Source organism: Jaculus jaculus, chromosome 9 (genome assembly GCF_020740685.1).
Source record: "Jaculus jaculus isolate mJacJac1 chromosome 9, mJacJac1.mat.Y.cur, whole genome shotgun sequence".
Taxonomy (NCBI): Eukaryota; Metazoa; Chordata; class Mammalia; order Rodentia; family Dipodidae; genus Jaculus; species Jaculus jaculus.
In genome coordinates, this window is record NC_059110.1 from 131349542 (window position 1) to 131367022 (window position 17481).

The window sequence follows — 17481 nt, forward strand, 5'->3', positions numbered from 1 at the left end:
AGGGCTCAAAGTAAACAATTCTGTGTCAATGGTTAAAATTGTTACTAAAGAATTTCAGCTTTCTTTCTATTTTGATAGTTTACTGGTTTGATTAGATTAAATCTGTTTATTTTTTAATTTCTTTTAGTTGTCATGCAGAGATTTAGGTATCATTTATCCTGGCATTTTAAAATAGCATTATTTTTGTCAATTACTATTACCCCTCCTATTCCCAGCCCATTCCCCCAAAAATCTAATCTTAAATATCTACTTTCATATGAGTATGGTGGTACACATGTGTAATCCCAGCACTAGAAAGGCTGAGACAGGAGAACTGCCATGAGTTAGAACTGCATACATAGTGTGTCTCAGGCCATCTAGGGACTACACAGTAAGATACTTCCACAAAACTCTCTCTCTCTCTCCATCCCAGGCAATCTTACCTGACCTGTGGGGTAGCCTGAGAACAAAAGGCTTCATGTCCACTACAAAGTGATCAAATTCCGCATCCAACTTCTCCCACTTTTCTTCTTCACTTCCCATTTCCATAACACTGTCTGTAAATTATTTAAAATTAAGCAGTAAGTACATGTATGATAAAATCCCAAACAACAAGACTGTGATTAAAGACATGAAAGAAAATTCATCGGTACAATTCCAATTCTCCATAAATTGACGTCTCGACAATGCAATTCCAACCAAAACCCAGCTGTATTCCATGTGGATACAGACAGGCTTATTCTAAAATTATGCGAGGTGGTGAAAAAAAAAAAAAACAGAGCAGCAGAAACAATTTTGGGGAAAAAAAAAAAGTGAAGGACTTGCATTACCTGATTTGAAGGTGCACAACAGAACTACAGTGTCAAGACACTGTGGTATGGAAGAAAGGTAAGTACATCAATGGAACCAGCCAGAGTACCCAGAACAGGCCAACACAAATATGGACAACCTATTTTCAACCAAGGCATAATTCACAGAGAAATAAAAGGTTTTACAACTGGACGTACAGGTGCAAAAAAATTAAAATTAAACTTCCTATTATACATAAAAATTAGCTCCAAATGGATACTGGACTTAAGTGTAAAATGTAAAAGTCTAAAACAAAGCAAAAAATATTCATTTGTTAAGAAGAAGATTTCCTATATGCAACATTAACAGCATCATCCATAAAAGAATAAATGGGGGGCTGGAAAGATGATGCAGTGGTTAAGGGCTCTTGCTTGCAAAGTATGGTGGCCCAGGTTCTATTTCCCAGTACCATGTAAAGTCAGATGCACAAAGTAATGCATGTACTTGGAGATGTTTTGCAGTGCTAAGAGGCCCAGATGCTCACATTTCTTTCTTTGTGTCTCTCTCTCTCTCTCTCTCTCTCTCTCTCTCTCTCTCTCTCTCTCTGCAAATAAAAATGTTTTTTAAAAAAGAATAAACTGATATGCAGTAGTAAATAAAACCCAAAGGAAGACAGACAAAACAAAATTAATAATGTGATATGTAAAAGACTCAAGGGAGGGCTGGAGAGATGGCTTAGTGGTTCAGCGCTTGCCTGTGAAGCCTAAGGACCCCGGTTCGAGGCTCGGTTCCCCAGGACCCACGTTAGCCAGATGCACAAGGGGGCGCACGCGTCTGGAGTTCGTTTGCAGTGGCTGGAAGCCCTGGCGCGCCCATTCTCTCTCTCTCCCTCTACCTGTCTTTCTCTCTGTGTCTGTCGCTCTCAAATAAATAAATAAATAAAATTTAAAAAAAAAAAAAGACTCAAGGGATTAAGAACATAAACCAGAAACTGAGAGAAAAGTTTGCAAGCTTGACTTCTCATCACAATTAGTCCATGGTACATGGGTGGGCTGGGAATAAATATAGCTCAGTGGTAAAGAACTTGTGTGAGAACCCTGGGTTCAACCCTTAGCGTGGAACAAAAGAATAAGAAAGAACACATGACTAAGTCACAACATTTTACCATGAGAAAACAAATAACTCAATAAAAATAATAGCAAAAAATTAACCCTTTTGACAATAATTGTGTGTTTCAAATTGAATGGGAGAGATAATTTTGAAAGTTCCAACACAAAGAAATGATGGTAAACATATATGATGATGGTCACACAAATTCCTCAGATATGATTTTCACAGACTGTATACATATTTAAAATGGCATACTATGTACAGCAATTATATGGAAATTAAAATTATATTCTAAAACTGAATCCTTTTACCAAGAGAGAAATACAAATAATAGTGAGTAGACTCGTGAGAACAATGTCCAATGTCATTAGTCTCTAAGGAAATGTGAACTAAACTCACCATGCAAAACCACAACGGGCACCTGAGAACAGCTAAAATGGAGACAACAAACAAGGCAAAGTGCTGGACGGACGGTGTGATAGCCAATCTAGTCGCCAATCTGACAGAATTTAGAACCACCATGGAAGCAAATCCGTATTTTGCATGTTCATGTCAACTGTGAATATCTCGCTGGGCAAAGAGCTGGACTATACTTACATAACATCTACTACTTTATTTGTTATGTGTTCAATTGACAACGTATGTATTTGGGGAAAGCTCTGTTCTGGCCTCAAAATCCGTCTTGTTCCACAGCTGTCCTTTTGCTGCTAAACCTGTTTCTAATATTTACCATGGTATCCAATATTTTATCATTAGTAACATATAGAAAACTCTCTCTGTCCTGCCTCTCACTGGCTCTCACTCTCTCACTGGCTCTTTTAAGTACCCAGCTCTCTTGAGTTGTTCATGTCCTCCACCTCACCTTGCCCAGGAGGAAAAGCACTGACAGACATCCATGCTGCCCAACTACTGCTTCCAATCTCAACCCCAACAGCACCAGTGTCAGCTCCAACCATCTGAATATACCTTACTTCCTGTTCCTATCACCTACAAGAAACGCCTCCAACTAAGAGCACCCTAACCTGTTAGCCTATTCCCTTCTACCCTTATTCTTCCTGGGCTTCTCCTTCTACTAAGCAAGGCTGCAATCTCTTGAACACCATTCATCCCCTAATCAAGGGGCTCCAGAAGAAAGATTGCAGTACCTTGGAGTCATATCCCTTCCACCAATATTGTGGGAACACTCAGGAGTCTTTCTATTTCCTACTTCTCAAAGCAGCTTTGAAAACTTTTTCCATGTGTAATAAAACCACTTAAATGATTCCAGTGCTTCTCTCAATTCTAAATGTCTCTTGGTTCATGAAAAGTAAGAGGCAAGACATCTATGGACTCCTTCTACCTCCCAACTTAGAGAAGGCAATCTTACCTCCTCTTCTACTATATCAGAAGCAGTAGCAACTCTTCAAAGATCAACATCTCCTACTACCGATTATTGATTATCTCTCCCTCAAAATCCCTTCCCTAATTTTGCCAGCCCTCATTCTATTTCTAGCCTTCCATTTTCCAGTCCACTCTTTTCTTCATTTCATTACCTTCCTGGGAATGACCACTTCTTCCCTATCATGCTACCAAAGCCCTCTCAGAGTTCACCTATGACCCATGTTGTCAATCCAAACAGCTGTCTTGAGTTTATGATAGCTGACATCTCCCAGAATCCTACACGTCTCACACCTCACTACTCAAGAAACTCATCTTTGACATCAGTTGTTCTGTTTGTACCTCTCTCCCCTGGTGCTTCTCATATCATTTCCTCCTTCTAAGCTTCTTGAAGGCTCTTGGTTCTCCTGCCACTATTACATCAAGATTCTCCAATATTTTTTCCTCCATCTCCTTTCAATAACATTTCACATTCACCCTGAGCAATCACATTCAGTACTAGGACTTTGATCATTTTCCAGCCATCTACTCTTAAATTTTATTTTCTAACTCATTCTTTCTTCGCAACAGTAAACTCATATGTACAACATCCTCCTGGACCTATTTAGTAATATCCTATGTGTTACATACATATACGTGCCCAAAAGAAAATTCATGACTTTCCCCATACACCTAATCTACCTACATTATATTCCACTTGATGGCACTTTGTCTAAACCATCTTTCATGCTGGGCATTTCAAGGCTTACATTCTCTAAATGTCCAAAAACTAACACATCAACAAATATTCTACCAGCTTTTCTCTTCTCACCACCACTGACTCACATGACTGCCAAGTCTCATGACCTGCCTCCTGACAGTCTACTTGAAAAAGAATTGCTGCCTTCTGTGTAAGAAATATGTATTCAAATTTAAGACTTGATCAAAGAAAAACTTTACTCAGGGCTGATGATATAGCTCTGTAGTAGAATTCTTGCCTAACATAAATAAGGCTCTGGGTTCAATTCCCATAACCACACAAAATATGTAGATTAATTAAATTTATTTAAATGTAAGCATTTTCTGATAATCTGGCTTTCTGATTAGTTGGGGTAAAGTTGTGTTTGGTTGGTTTCATTTTCTTTTTTTTTTTTTTTTGATTTTAAGTAAAGACCTTTAATTTTCTCATGGTATAATTTTATTGTTTCTTCCATAATAGTCAGATGTGCAAGAAATTTCACAAGAACAATGTCAGCAAGCTCTTAAGAGGGCAGCAAATTCTTCACAAGTCAACAGGCTCTTGAATCCACAAAGAGACAAAAGTAACATAAGGTTAAAAAATGTTAGAGAGGAAATCGCATCACCTTGCGCTCTTCAAGCTCTACTGCAAACCAACCTAACAATGTCAGTCACACCATGTGACAGGAGCCTGCTTTCAGCTCCTGTACAGGAAGGAGTCTTGTGTCATGCACAGTCTGTTTCATGCCTGGCTCCCTCAACACAACTGCCGTTTCTCTTCTAGTGGGGAGACACCGAGCCAAGCTCAACTATGGAAAGTGCAGGTTAGTAAGCTTTACTTTGGAGCACTAAGATAAAGCCATCTTGGTTGGTTTTCTATTTTCTATTCCTACAATATATTCCATTAGTTATGTACTTGGTTAAAGAATGCTATAATATCAGTACTGAACATTAGACTAGAAAGTTGAATAACAACTATTCAAATGGATAAACCGTTGGAGACACATAAGCCCAGAACTTTAAGCACTCTGCCCTAGATGTACTACCAGGCTTAGACAAACTGTCCATGTACTAAAAAAAAAAAAAAAAAAAAAAGTCTAAGTGTATTGTTAACTATAGCCAAAGCAAAAAGGTTCCTCATAATCACTAATTCTTAATAAATCCTTTGAAATTGGCAGGAAATGTTAGTATTTAATATCAGAGAGACTAAAACTTAACAGTTAAATGACTCACTAAAATCATAAAATTAAGCAAAGCCCAGATTAAAATTGTGAAATCCCTAGCTCTCACATCCATTATATCTGACTACTCAGTCATTTACATATAAATCAGAAATATCTCCAACTAATATAAAGGGAATTTTTGAAAAATAGAAAGGCAATCTAAATTGCTATAAAGACATGCAATAGTCAAATGCACATTAAAAAAACAAAATAGAATCAGAGAGATTTTAGTAAAAGCTAAATATCTATTTCTCCTTATCCCTTATTTATTCTCCAACAAACTCAATGGAAAAGACAAAATAAATGAACATTTTAAATTTTTCAAGGAATTCTTGTTACACAAATTGGGTTGTGCCCATAGATTATATCCAGCAATTCAGGAAGTTTTATGCTAGTTATCAGAACTGCAGACTGAAATTATAAAAACTAAAAAGTAATGCTACATCTCTGGTTTAAAGTATATGTAATGTCCACTACTTATGTTTACTATTGATAGAAATTAGAATGACTACTACAAAGTACTTTCAAAAGACAAAAGAAGTCAACTGGATGGCTCTTGCATTTATTTAGATTCTATATTTGAGTTGTGTCTCTTATTAAACTTACTGGCATGGTCTTTTTTCAGACACATTTCTTTGCAATCAGCTACAAAATGGGCTAAGACCTTCTCAAGGTGCTTAGGCTCCATAGCAGTCAGCAAAACCAGCAAGCCACAAATATTAACTGGCCTTGAAAAGTGGAGGGGGGGGGTGGCGCACAACGGCCAAGCCAAGGATACACTTTGCATAGCTCATGCACTTGGCTAAGCATGTTCCCTAAAGTTACGCAAAATGCATCTTGTTCCATTAAATCATTTCTTAAAATATATTGTGTTCGTAAAGAAGACTTGAAATATCAACAAACCAAAAAGGGTTAGAGGTGCACATTTTTATTTGAGTTACAATTGGGACGTTTTGACAGGCGCCCTCCCGGATGGAGGCAGGGGCAGCTGTGGGGAGCTGGGAATGTTTCCCTGTGTGTCTTCTTGGGAGAGGCACGGCTTCCACTGCCATTTGACACTGTGAAGGCTAGAGTTCAGTGACGCACAGTACCGGACCCAGGGTCCCACAGGAAGTGGGCTGGACCTGAACACCGTGCACACATGATCTCCCTGTCCACTTCTGCTGGGGACTAACCCCTGCGGAGAGGCGCACTGACCTTTTGTCTCTTTTCGTTACTTTCACCCACTTTTGAGTCATAAACAGAAACAATAAAAATACCAGCACCGTGATCAGAATAAACGCTGTTTTCGTTATCTACTTTGTTCTCTGGGTCAGTTTAAAAGACAAAACTCAGAAACCGTGCATGTGTCCCAACAGGATGCTGGGCAGGGGGGCGTGGGGGAGGCGTTCCAAGCGGGTGGTTGTCCTTCAGGGCTGTCCACGAAGGAGCTCTCAAATCAACAGTTCCGCAGAGCTGAGGGCGGTGCGACCAGCGCAGCGGCCCGGCTTCCTGGTGGTCACTTCCTCCTCGCGGGCGGGATGCGGGGGGGGACGGCCCGCGCGGCCTACCGCCAGGGCCCCCCACTTGCACCCTCCTACCTCGTCCTGGCCCACAGACGCCTCGTCACCCACGCGAGCCCCGACCTCACCACGGTGGACGCCCCTCGCGGATCAGAGTTGCCTTAGAACTCTCCCAGGCCGGGCCGGGCCGCCCTGCGCCCGGGGCCCCCCGCGGCCTGCATCCGGAGCCCTGGGGTGGGGGGCGCGCGCCCCGACGCGCCAGGCCCGGAGCCCCCGGGGTCCCTCCATCCCGGGCCTGCCGGCCACGCCGCCGCCCCCGAGCGAACCCGCACGAAATTCCACGGGGAACCTGGGACCCAAATAAGTAAAAAAAAAAGAGAGAGAGAGAGAGAGAGAACCTGGCGCCCCTCCGCTCGGCCGCCGCCGCCCCGCCGTCACAGCCAAACGGTTTCAAATCCGTGCGGGCCGCTGCGTCGCCGCCGCCCGGCCGGCAGGGGGCGGGGCCACGGGTTCCCATGCCCCGCCCCTCCGCGTTGCCTGGGCGACGCTCGGGCGCTGCGAGCGAGTACCGCCAACCCGGCCGGCTGCGGCTGCTCGGGCGGGGCGGGGGAGGCGGCGGCCGGGAATTTCCGCCTCCTCGTTTTCCCGCCCTCAGGCTGCCGGTTGTCATGCCGACGACGCTCCCCGAGGAGGTTGCGAGGCAGCAGCCGGCGCGAGGCGCCGACTCCCGAGCGTCCGTCCTTTCGGGCGGGGAGCGTCCGAAGCGCCGTTGCCATGGTAACCGGGCCGCGCGCCCCCCCCCACCCCCCCACAGCCGGCCGCCCCGCCGCCGTTTCTCCGCGGAGTCTTCTCGGATGACTGGATGGCTGGCTGGTCGCTGATACTTTCAGAGAGTGTGTTTTTTTTTCTCTTCTTTTGTTTCTTTTTGGTTTTGGATTGTATGGTGAAACTCATTGAGTGAGCATGGTCGGTAAGGTATGAGCAGTGAAAGTCCTCAGCAGCCGGTGGGGGCGAGGCGGGGAATTTATTTTTTAAATGGAATTTCAGGACAATGTTCACAGAAAAGTGGGTCCGTTATGTAGACAGCCAGTGTAGCTAATTTCCCCCCCCCCCGCTTTTTTCCTTCCTTCCTTTTTTCTGTTTCTACCTAGAACTACCAGAAGTGTGAAAAAGCTAACCCAAATTGTGAAGATCCTGAAATAAAAAGGCTTTGTGTTTAACCAGTTCTGTAAAGAATAGCAACATCAAGCAGAAAACGTACTTTTGCTCTTCACAGGAAGTCTCATGGACCTCAGGGCAGTCTGCATGTCTGCACTGCTGTGTTGTGGTGGGCTTTGATCGTTTCTTACATTTCCGGAAGCTCTGAACTATATATTTTTACATACCAGCGAGAAACAAAATTTAAATTGTAAAAACACTCGCTTAAATGAAATTCAGTTTACCACTGTTTTTCATCTAAGTTCGCAACAGGATTCCTTCTGAAGAGTCTTTGCAATGCACTCAATGTGATGCCAAACCTAACATTAAGCACAGCTTGAAATGTCTTTTCAATTTTCCATAAAGAAAATACAAGAGTTGTTCATTTATACCTCTACTTCCAAGGCTTCCAGAGGAAGTCATACTCTTTCAAGGTGCACTTTCAAATCTCTCTCACTGCAAGTAAACACCAACAGTTCTGCATTGTTTCAGAGACTAATGATGCTAAGGAAAGAAAGGGTACAGAATGCTTTTAAATATATTTAGTTTGCAAGAACACATTTGAACACATAACTACAGAATGAGCCACACAATCCGAATCATTTTCACTGACACTAGAATGCAAAACCTATGTATGCAATTGTAGGTATGTGAGGAGTCAATGAAGACGTTTTACATACCTACAAGATGCAGCCTAGTAATCAAAGGATACACATTTTCAGGTAGGAAGAAAAAACGTCAAGTGTCCGTAGTTAATAGTGATGCATTGTTTTCTGAACATCCCCCTAAACATATATTGTTTTAGTGTTCTCATCACAAAAGTACACGAGGTTATATTTATGTTCATTTGCTTGAATTCGCCATTCTGTGCTACATACGTATTTCAAATCATATTGTATCAATAACTATATGTTCTTTTGAGGCATTAAAAATAAAGATGTATGACCAGAGCAGTGAAAGAACATAAAAAGAATTTCACAAGAGGTGTCTACAAAACGAAAGCAGAAAAATGGAATAAGAAAAAAATAGGTGGGAGGATCAAAAGGAAAAAATGTAATAAGGTCAAGTTCATCACAAAAGAAATAAAGAAAGGACATTTACTTCCTTAATATCTATCCACAAATTTCTCCAAACTAACTCATTTGGAAGATATTAATGTGGACACAGAATGGTGACATTAAACATATTTTATCTTCTAAAACAGTTGGAGTCAAGGTTTCAACTTCACTGTGAATTTCTCTAGAAATTTGAAGGACTGTGAATAATATATACATTAAAAAGTAAAAGACACAAACAAATATTAGTGACATTGGATCACTGTGGTAGATTATCACGCAATTATTTCCACTCATTAAGAATAGCTAAGTTAACAATAAACAGAACTAAAAATTTCTATGAGATAGGGTCTCATGAAGATCAGGTTGGCTTCAAAGCCCCTATGTGGCTGAGAATGACCTTGAACTCCTGATCTTTCTGCCTCCACTTCCCTAGTGCTAGAAATTAAAAGTGTGCATTTTCACACTTAGCTTATGCAGTTCTGAGAATCAAACTCAGGGTTTCATGCTTGCTAAGCAGGCACTCTACCCATTGAGACTCATCCCTAATCCCTTCACTAATATTTCTCATTTGCATAATTTTTCCCTTCATAACTATTTCACACTACTAGGGAAATTGGAATAATTGGAACATACTAAATGTTTAAAGAAGAAAACCGTATGTATACATACATACATACATACATACATACACACACACACATATACCATCACTATTGGGGGAAAGCATGAAGACCTTAATTCAGATCTCCAGCACCCAGGTAAAAGATGGGTGTGGTGTCATACCTGTAATCCCAGCACTGGGGAGGTAGAGACAGATAGAACCCTAGGGATTGCTGGCTAGATAATCTAGCTGAATCAGTAAATAGGTCTATCAAGAGTTGATGTCTCAAAAAAATAACCAGGAGGGCTGGAGAGTTGGCTAAGTGGTTACGACAACGCTTGTGAAATCCTAACTACTCAGGTTCGATTCCTCAGAACCCATGTAATCCAGAATCACATGGTGGCACATATGTCTGGAGTTTGTTTGCAATGGTTGGAGCCCCTGGTGTTCTCATTCTCTCTTCTATAAAAAATAAAATAAATAAGCTGGAGAGCAATTGCGAAAGGACTGCATTGACCTCTGTCCTTATGCTCCCAGGCACACAATGTGCTTCCACACATATATGAATATATGTGTACACACCACCATACACAAAAACAAACACTGAGCATTTTTATATATGTACTCAAATCTTATATCTATGTATCATCACCATTTTTAATATTCTATTTTCATTTATTTATTAGAGAGGAGAGAAAGAGAGAGAGTAGGCATGCCAGGGCCTCCAGCCACTGCAAACAAACCACCTTGTGCATCTGCCTTGGCTACTGGGGAATCAAACGTGGGTCCTTTGGCTTTGCAGGCAAGTGTCTTAGCTAATTTTGGTTCTTATAATGAAGGCTGCAATAGTTGGCAGTGACTACAGGGAGATTCAAAACTCATCATACTTCTGAGAGTAAGTGACTATTGAGTGCTCAGTATTAAATGAGGCACCTATATCACCCGCTCTAGTGCTCAGAGAAAATTGCAGAAGAGGGGTGGAAAGAATGTAATAGTAAAGGATTGGAAGGCGTGCCTTGGAACGATGACTCCAGATAAAGTGGCCGAGGCATTCGTGACCTTACTTCAAGAATGTTATCAGCACAAGACAAAATGGAGCCATCAACATTCTGTCATGGATGGTGGGGGAGGGAAAAAGGGCATCAAAGTAAAGGAGGGACTCATTGGCAAAAAGAAAGAATTTAGTGGAAGGCAAAGGGGAATGGAGACAGGAAATGAGAAGGTAACAACGGGGAATTATGATCAAAATACATTCTACACATGTATGAAAATAAAATAAGTTCATAAAATTGTGTTGTAATGCCTTTTGATGTATACATCTCTCTTGATATTTCAGCTTACCAGATGTTGACAGGCATAAAAAATTTTATGGCTTTTGATCAATGTCAAATTGTTCTCTAAAAATATTTTGCAAGACTGTCACACAGTCTATAAGTGTCATATTCATATTATTAATTTTTAGGTATGTGTTTATTTAAATCTGAACCTGAAAAATAGAATTTTTTCATTTGCAATTGATACTATTACACATTTCCAAATAATTTATTGGTCCTTTTTATTCTTCTCCAGTATAATTTCTTTTTACCCTGTGTCCATTTTTGAGGCAAGTGACAGGAGATAGATTGATAGAGATGGACCTTCCAGCTTTTAACTTATTGTTTCAAAGCATACTACTTATGCATAAATCAGATGCTCTAAGTAATCAAATTTCAATCATGACTCACAAGTTTGCATTATTAAATACTCTGCATCATTAGAATGAAACACTTGAATGTCTTAGTTATCTAGATGGGAAGCAATTTATAAATACCAAGAATTATTACTCATTAGAGATAAATAAATTACACATTAGAGATAAATATCAGAACAGACCCATAACCAGTAAATTCCTTAAATTCAATAGGAAATGATTAGAACTTTCTATTTAGAGACCACAAAAGAATAAATTATACCACAAATAGATGCAGTATAAAGAGAGCAGAAACCAAGGATCAAGAGGCATGTTTGTTTTTTTTTTTTTCTTTACTAATAAAATTTAAAAGTCTGACTAGAGAGATGACTTAGCCTTTAGAGGCATTTGCTTGCAAAGCCTGCTGGTCAGGTTTTGGCCTGTGTTCAAAGCCCCAATTCCCACATAGAGCCAGATGTACAAAGTGGTGCATGCATCTGCAGTGAGTTTGCAGTGGAAAGAGGCCCTGCCATACCTCTCCCTCCCCCTCTCTATCCCTCTTACAAATAGATAAATAAAATTCTTTAATAAAAAAAATTCCTGCCTTTAGCACAGTGATTTGGGGTTCCTTCCTTAAGCCAGAGCTAAGCAGTATTCATGTCACCATTCTGACTTCTGCTGGGAAGCCACCTGTTTTGGAGTAACATACTACAGGTTGTCAGCAGAAACACACGGGCACTGCTTTCTCCTTCCTGAATTTCAGTGGTATACATATGCCCTAGCCAGTGACCACACCAAGCAGCCACCAGTTACTAGGGCACTTCCCAGTCTCGTCTGCACACTGATCTTTCCTACCAACCTGTTCCAGAACTAGGCTCTATAATTCCAACTTTAACGTACAGTGACTTTCAGGAAAGCCCTGGGAAAAGCCGTAGTTTAACTGGAAAAAAATAATAATGGTACAAAAGACAAAGCTGTGAAGTCTAGGTATCTGGGTTCTGATGCTTATTAACTGTATGATACAGATAAACCGAGTTACATAATTTCTTTTCTGGAAAAAAAATTTGGAAGATTGAAATAGTACATGTGGAAAATTTTGCCCAGCACTTGTGACACAAGAACCTTTATCAAGTCTTTGCCATCTCTTATGTGAGAAGTTTGAGACCCCAAACGGCCACTAGGAGGCAGCAGTGGAGAATAAAATTCTGTCTCCTCCTGTCTCTGTCTTTCTGTATGCCTCTGTCTGTTTCTCTCTCTCCCTCTCTCTCTCTCTCTCTCTCTCTCTCTCTCTCTTGCGCGCGCGCGCGCGCGCGCTCGCGCTCTCAAACACACACACACGTGCCCATGTTCACAGACACAAAGAACATATACACTCAAACTTTATACTCACACACCCATGTATGCCATGGAACACGCGTGAGTGCACACACACACACACACGGAGCAAACATGCCACACACAGCCATGCTGACACATACATATATACACTCCAAAATTTTTTCTTCCTTTTCCTTTCTTGCCTTTATCTTCTGCTCTTTAATTTAGGATTAAACCAGGGAAGAGCTGCACTGTCCTCCATGACTTAGTCTTGGAAGTCACTGCCCCTCGCATAGTGGTATCTTGCTGATTTCGTAAGCAGCACTGCTCAGCGCGGGAGACTACACCCCATATCCAGAGCACACCCATATCCAGAGGCAAGCATCAGCTCAGAGTCTATATGTGATGCACTCATAGGAGAGTCTGCTTGCAGTTCTGACTGGAAATGTGTTTCATTGGTAATTGATACATTGAGATTTGTGTTCTTTTTCACAATAATGAAACATGGACCATGATGCTGACAGCCTTTGTGAGACTGGAATCACCATTATCTTCTCTTCCAGATTAGTCCTGAGCCTGCCTCCTGTCCATGTTCCTGGAGTTGTTCTGTGCAGTCATTCATCACAGAAGGTCTGGCCTACCGGGAAGCCCAGTGACTTTCTAACAAAAAGGCTGATGATCCATCTAAATAGGAGAAGTAGAAGGGATTGAAGATAGTAACATTGGAGAAGAGGCATCAACAACATTAGGAACGGTGTTGTAACACCAGCCTTTCTTTCAAATACATATTTTCAGGCCTACTGACTTATTTATTTAATTTGGTATGTATCCAGCACACAATACATTCTCAACAAATCACAGATGTTATGGAAAGAATACAATATTCACTAATGATTAAGTGTGTTTCTTTTTTAATTTAGTATGTTTTATCTATTAATTTGAGAGAGAGAGAAAGAGGCAGAGAGAGAGGTTGGGAGGAGGGGGAGAATGGGCGTGCCAGGGCCTCCAGCCACTGCAAACGAACTTGAGACTTATGCTTCCCATTCTGCATCTGGCTTACGTGGGTCCTGGAGATTCAAACCAGGATCCTTTGGCTTTGCAGGCAAATGCCTTAACCGCTAAGCCATTCTCCCAGCCCCATCTTTCTTTTTAAAAAATCTTTATTTATTTATTTGCAAGCAGAGAGAAAGAGAGAGAGAGAGAGAGAGAGAGAAAAGACAGATAGAAAGAGAGAGAATGGGCACACCAGGGCCTCTAGGCATTGCAAATGAACTTCAGACGCATGTGCTCCTTGTGCATCTAGCTTACATGGGTCCTGGGGAATCAAACCTGAGTCCTTGGACTTCACAGGCAAATGCCTTAACCATTAAGCCATTTCTCCAGCTCAAGTTTTTTTCTTATTTTTGTTGTTTATTTTTATTTATTTATTTGAGTGTGACAGAGAGAGAAAGAGGCACACACAGAGATTCAGAGAGAGAGAGAATGGATGTGCCAGGGCTTCCAGCCACTGCTAACGAACTCCAGATGCATGCACCCCCTTGTGCATCTGGATAACATGGGTCCTGGGGAATGGAGCCTCGAACCGGGATCCTTAGGCTTCACAGGCAAGCGCTTAACCACTAAACCATATCTCCAGCCCTAAACCATCTTCTTGCCCTCTTTTTTTTTTTAAGACACTTTACTAGAATTTTGTTTTAAGTCTCTCCAAACATCCTGATAGATAGGTACCACTTTACCATCCCATGCCAAAGTTAAGAAATTTATAAGAATCAAGGGGCTGGGGAGATGGTTTGGCAATTAAAGGTGCTTGCCAACCTTGGTTCAGGCCCCCAACACTCCCGTAAAGCCAAATGGGTATTTCTGTGCAGCAGCAAGAGAACCTAGAGTGTGTATGTGTGTGTGTGCTTGCACACACACACACACACACACACACACACACATAAATATATATTTTAAAAGAATAGAGTCAAGATTCAAATTTGAGTATTTTTGACTTGGGTGATCATGCTGAGGTGCAAAGATATACCATGTGTAAAAGGCAGCAACATTTTCTTTGACAACTGAAAAATACCAACTGGCCCATTAACGTAGGTCACAAGAATGAAGATATTTTATTCAATTCAGTAAGCAATATTCCAACCAAAACTTACCAATAATTAAATGGCAAATTTCCACATAACCAGCTTAAACAGATATGGGCCAAACAACAGTTTCAAAATATAAAAAGGAAATACAAACATAAAAAGAGAAATAGAAGCTAGAAAGATGGCTTAGCACTAAGGCCCTTGACTGCGAAGTCTAAGGACCCAGGTTTGATGCACCAGAACCCATGTAAGCCAGAAGCATATGGTGGTGCATGCTTCTGGAGTTCATCTGCAGTAGATAGAGGCCATGGTGTGCCATTCTCCCTCTCTCTCCAGTCTTTCTCAAAATAAATTAAATTAAATAATGCAGGAGAAACACTGGGCTAGAGAGATGGCTTAGGATTTGCCTGAAAAGTCTAAGGAGTCAGGTTCAATTCCCAGTATCCATGTAAGCCAAATACACAAGGTAGCATGTGTCTGGAGTTCATTTGCAGTGGCTGGAGGCCCTAGAACACCAATTCTCATTCTCTCTGTCTCTCTGTGTCTTCTCACTCTCGAAAGAAAGAAAGAAAGAAAGAGAGAAAGAAAGAAAGAAAGAAAGAAAGAAAGAAAGGAAGGAAGGAAGGAAGGAAGGAAGGAAGGAAGGAAGGAAGGAAGGAAGGAAGGAAGAAAGGGAAGGAAGGAAGGATAATTCACAATTATGATTGAAGATAGAAATGCTTTTCTCTTGAATCTTGAGAGTATAAATAGATGTAAAATTGGTCAAGACATTAAAAATTTATAGTGCTATGTATCCAATAACAATGAGAGGCACATTATGTTTTTCATGTTAATACAAATATTTACTAAGACAGATAATATACTAGTCCACAAAGCAAGTCCCAATAAATTTAAAAATTCTGAAGGGCCGAGTATGAACGTCAGTGGTGGAACACTTGTCTGGCATACATGAGGCCTCAGTTGGATCCCAAGCACAGAACAAAACAGGAATAAGTCATGAAACTATGGAAATTATACAAACTATGTGTTCTGACTTTCTAGAAGCCAAACCAAAAAGACCTGGAAATTAAGAAATATTTTTATAAATAGACTTAAAAAATTATGTATCAGAGAACAAATCATAAAAGAAAAAAATCTGGAGTTGGAGAGATGAGTTAACAGTTAAGCTGCTTGCCTGCAAAGCCAAAGGACCCAGGTTTGATTCCCCAGTACCCAAGAAGGGCCAGATGCACAAGGTGATGCATATGTCTGGAGTTCATTTGCAGTGGCTAGAGGCCCTGGCCTGCCATTCTCTGGCTGAGAGAGGCGTCACTGGGGGCGGATCCTGGGTTCCAACTCAAAGGTGTGCTCTGGGGCTCCTGCTTGCTTCCAGGTTTGTGCTCATTGCTTTTAGTCTTTACTGGCTCATTGGTTGTTCTCTGCTTGGAAGTATGGAAGTAGCTTCTTCCACCATTGCTGGAACTTCCTGCCTATATCTGTAAGCTGAAAGAAACCCCTTCCTCCCCTAAGCTGTGCCTGGTTTGGATGTTCAACCCAGCAACATAACACTGTCTGTGACACCTAGCCTTAGGGATCAAATAGAAAGAAAATTCACATGGCAACTTAAATAATCAGATGAAAGAGGAGACATTACTATAGACACCACTGTGTGAATTGGCAATAAGAAAGCTTTATGCCCTCAAATTCTACAAGTTAAATGAAGGATAACTAGAGAAATACATAACCAAACCATAACCATGACTATATGCTGTCTCAGACTTCATATAATTGTGACTAAAATGTAAGAGGATAAGAAGTGGCATGGCAAAGTCACAGGCACTGCTTACAAGGTTGCAAAATGCCAAAGACACTTGGAAAAACAGCTTGACAGTGATTCAGCAGTTTAAACATGTGACTCAGAAATTCTAGTCCTGGCTCATACCCCAAAAGAATTTAAACTATGTCGACACAAGGCTTATACACAAGTATTAATAGCAGCACTATTCATAATCTTCAAAAGATGTAAACATCCCAACTGTCCATTGACAGATGAATATATAAGCAAAACATACTGCATTTGCACAGTGGAATATTATGCAGTCCCTCCAAAAGAATGAAGTAATGATCATGCTACAACCTGGCTGAACCTTGATAATATCATGCTGAGTGAACAAGAGTCAGATATAAAAGACTGCACATTATTTGATTGCATTTATTTGAAATACACAGAATGGAACGTGAATGCCAGAGGATATAACAAAGGGATTCAGTATGATGCTGCAGCATGAATCTGGATGCCTCCCCACCAAGACCAGGGAGTAAGCAATAATGACTGCTCTTAGCACTGTTAATACTGCACAGAAATCATAGTTGGGACAATAAGGCAATGCCCAAAAGTACAAGGGCACACAGATGGGAAAGGATGAAGTTTCAGGTAAAAAGAAAGTGCCTAAAAAGTTGGCACTACAGGGATGCACTGGACCAAAATGGCCACCAAGGGAAGTGTTTCTTACTAGAGGTCACTTAAACTGTGAAACAAGGGAACTAAGCTTTTTGTTTCAAACTGACCGCAGAACTTGGTGCCAGTCTTTGGGGCACGCAAAATTCAAGAGCTCCAGAGACATGCACCAAGGTGCCAGAGAAAAACCAGTTAAGCTAGGGGATGGGTAGCAGGTCAAATTTCCTGCAGTGATGTCTTTAAAGGCCAGCGTGTGAAGCTGAGGGGTTACATGTGATGCAAGTATTACAGGCAGAGTGCAGGATTGTCCAAACCTGTTGTAGCTCACATGAGGGCAGCAGAGGATATGCGTGCTGGACAGGGAGTTGCAGGATCTAATGCTTATCCTGCTAGTTGTGGGTCTTGCTTTGGACAATATTTT

General features: G+C 41.2%; 1 protein-coding gene across 8 annotated transcripts in view; it reads right to left on the bottom strand.

The window, feature by feature from the left end:
* Cep112 (centrosomal protein 112) overlaps nucleotides 1-7178 on the bottom strand; it is a 471814-nt gene extending 464636 nt beyond the window's left edge. For 7 of the 8 annotated variants that reach the window (XM_045157990.1, XM_045157993.1, XM_045157994.1 and 4 more), the window contains exons 1-2: nucleotides 7096-7178; nucleotides 423-536 (exon numbers count right to left, since the gene is read on the bottom strand). In XM_045157990.1, the coding sequence (XP_045013925.1) occupies nucleotides 423-528 (106 nt within the window). In that variant the 5' untranslated portion in view covers nucleotides 529-536; nucleotides 7096-7178. Of the gene's footprint in view, nucleotides 1-422; nucleotides 539-7095 lie in introns of those variants that run through there. The other variant, XM_045157996.1, reaches the window with a different exon arrangement.
* Nucleotides 7179-17481: the final 10303 nt, after the last annotated feature.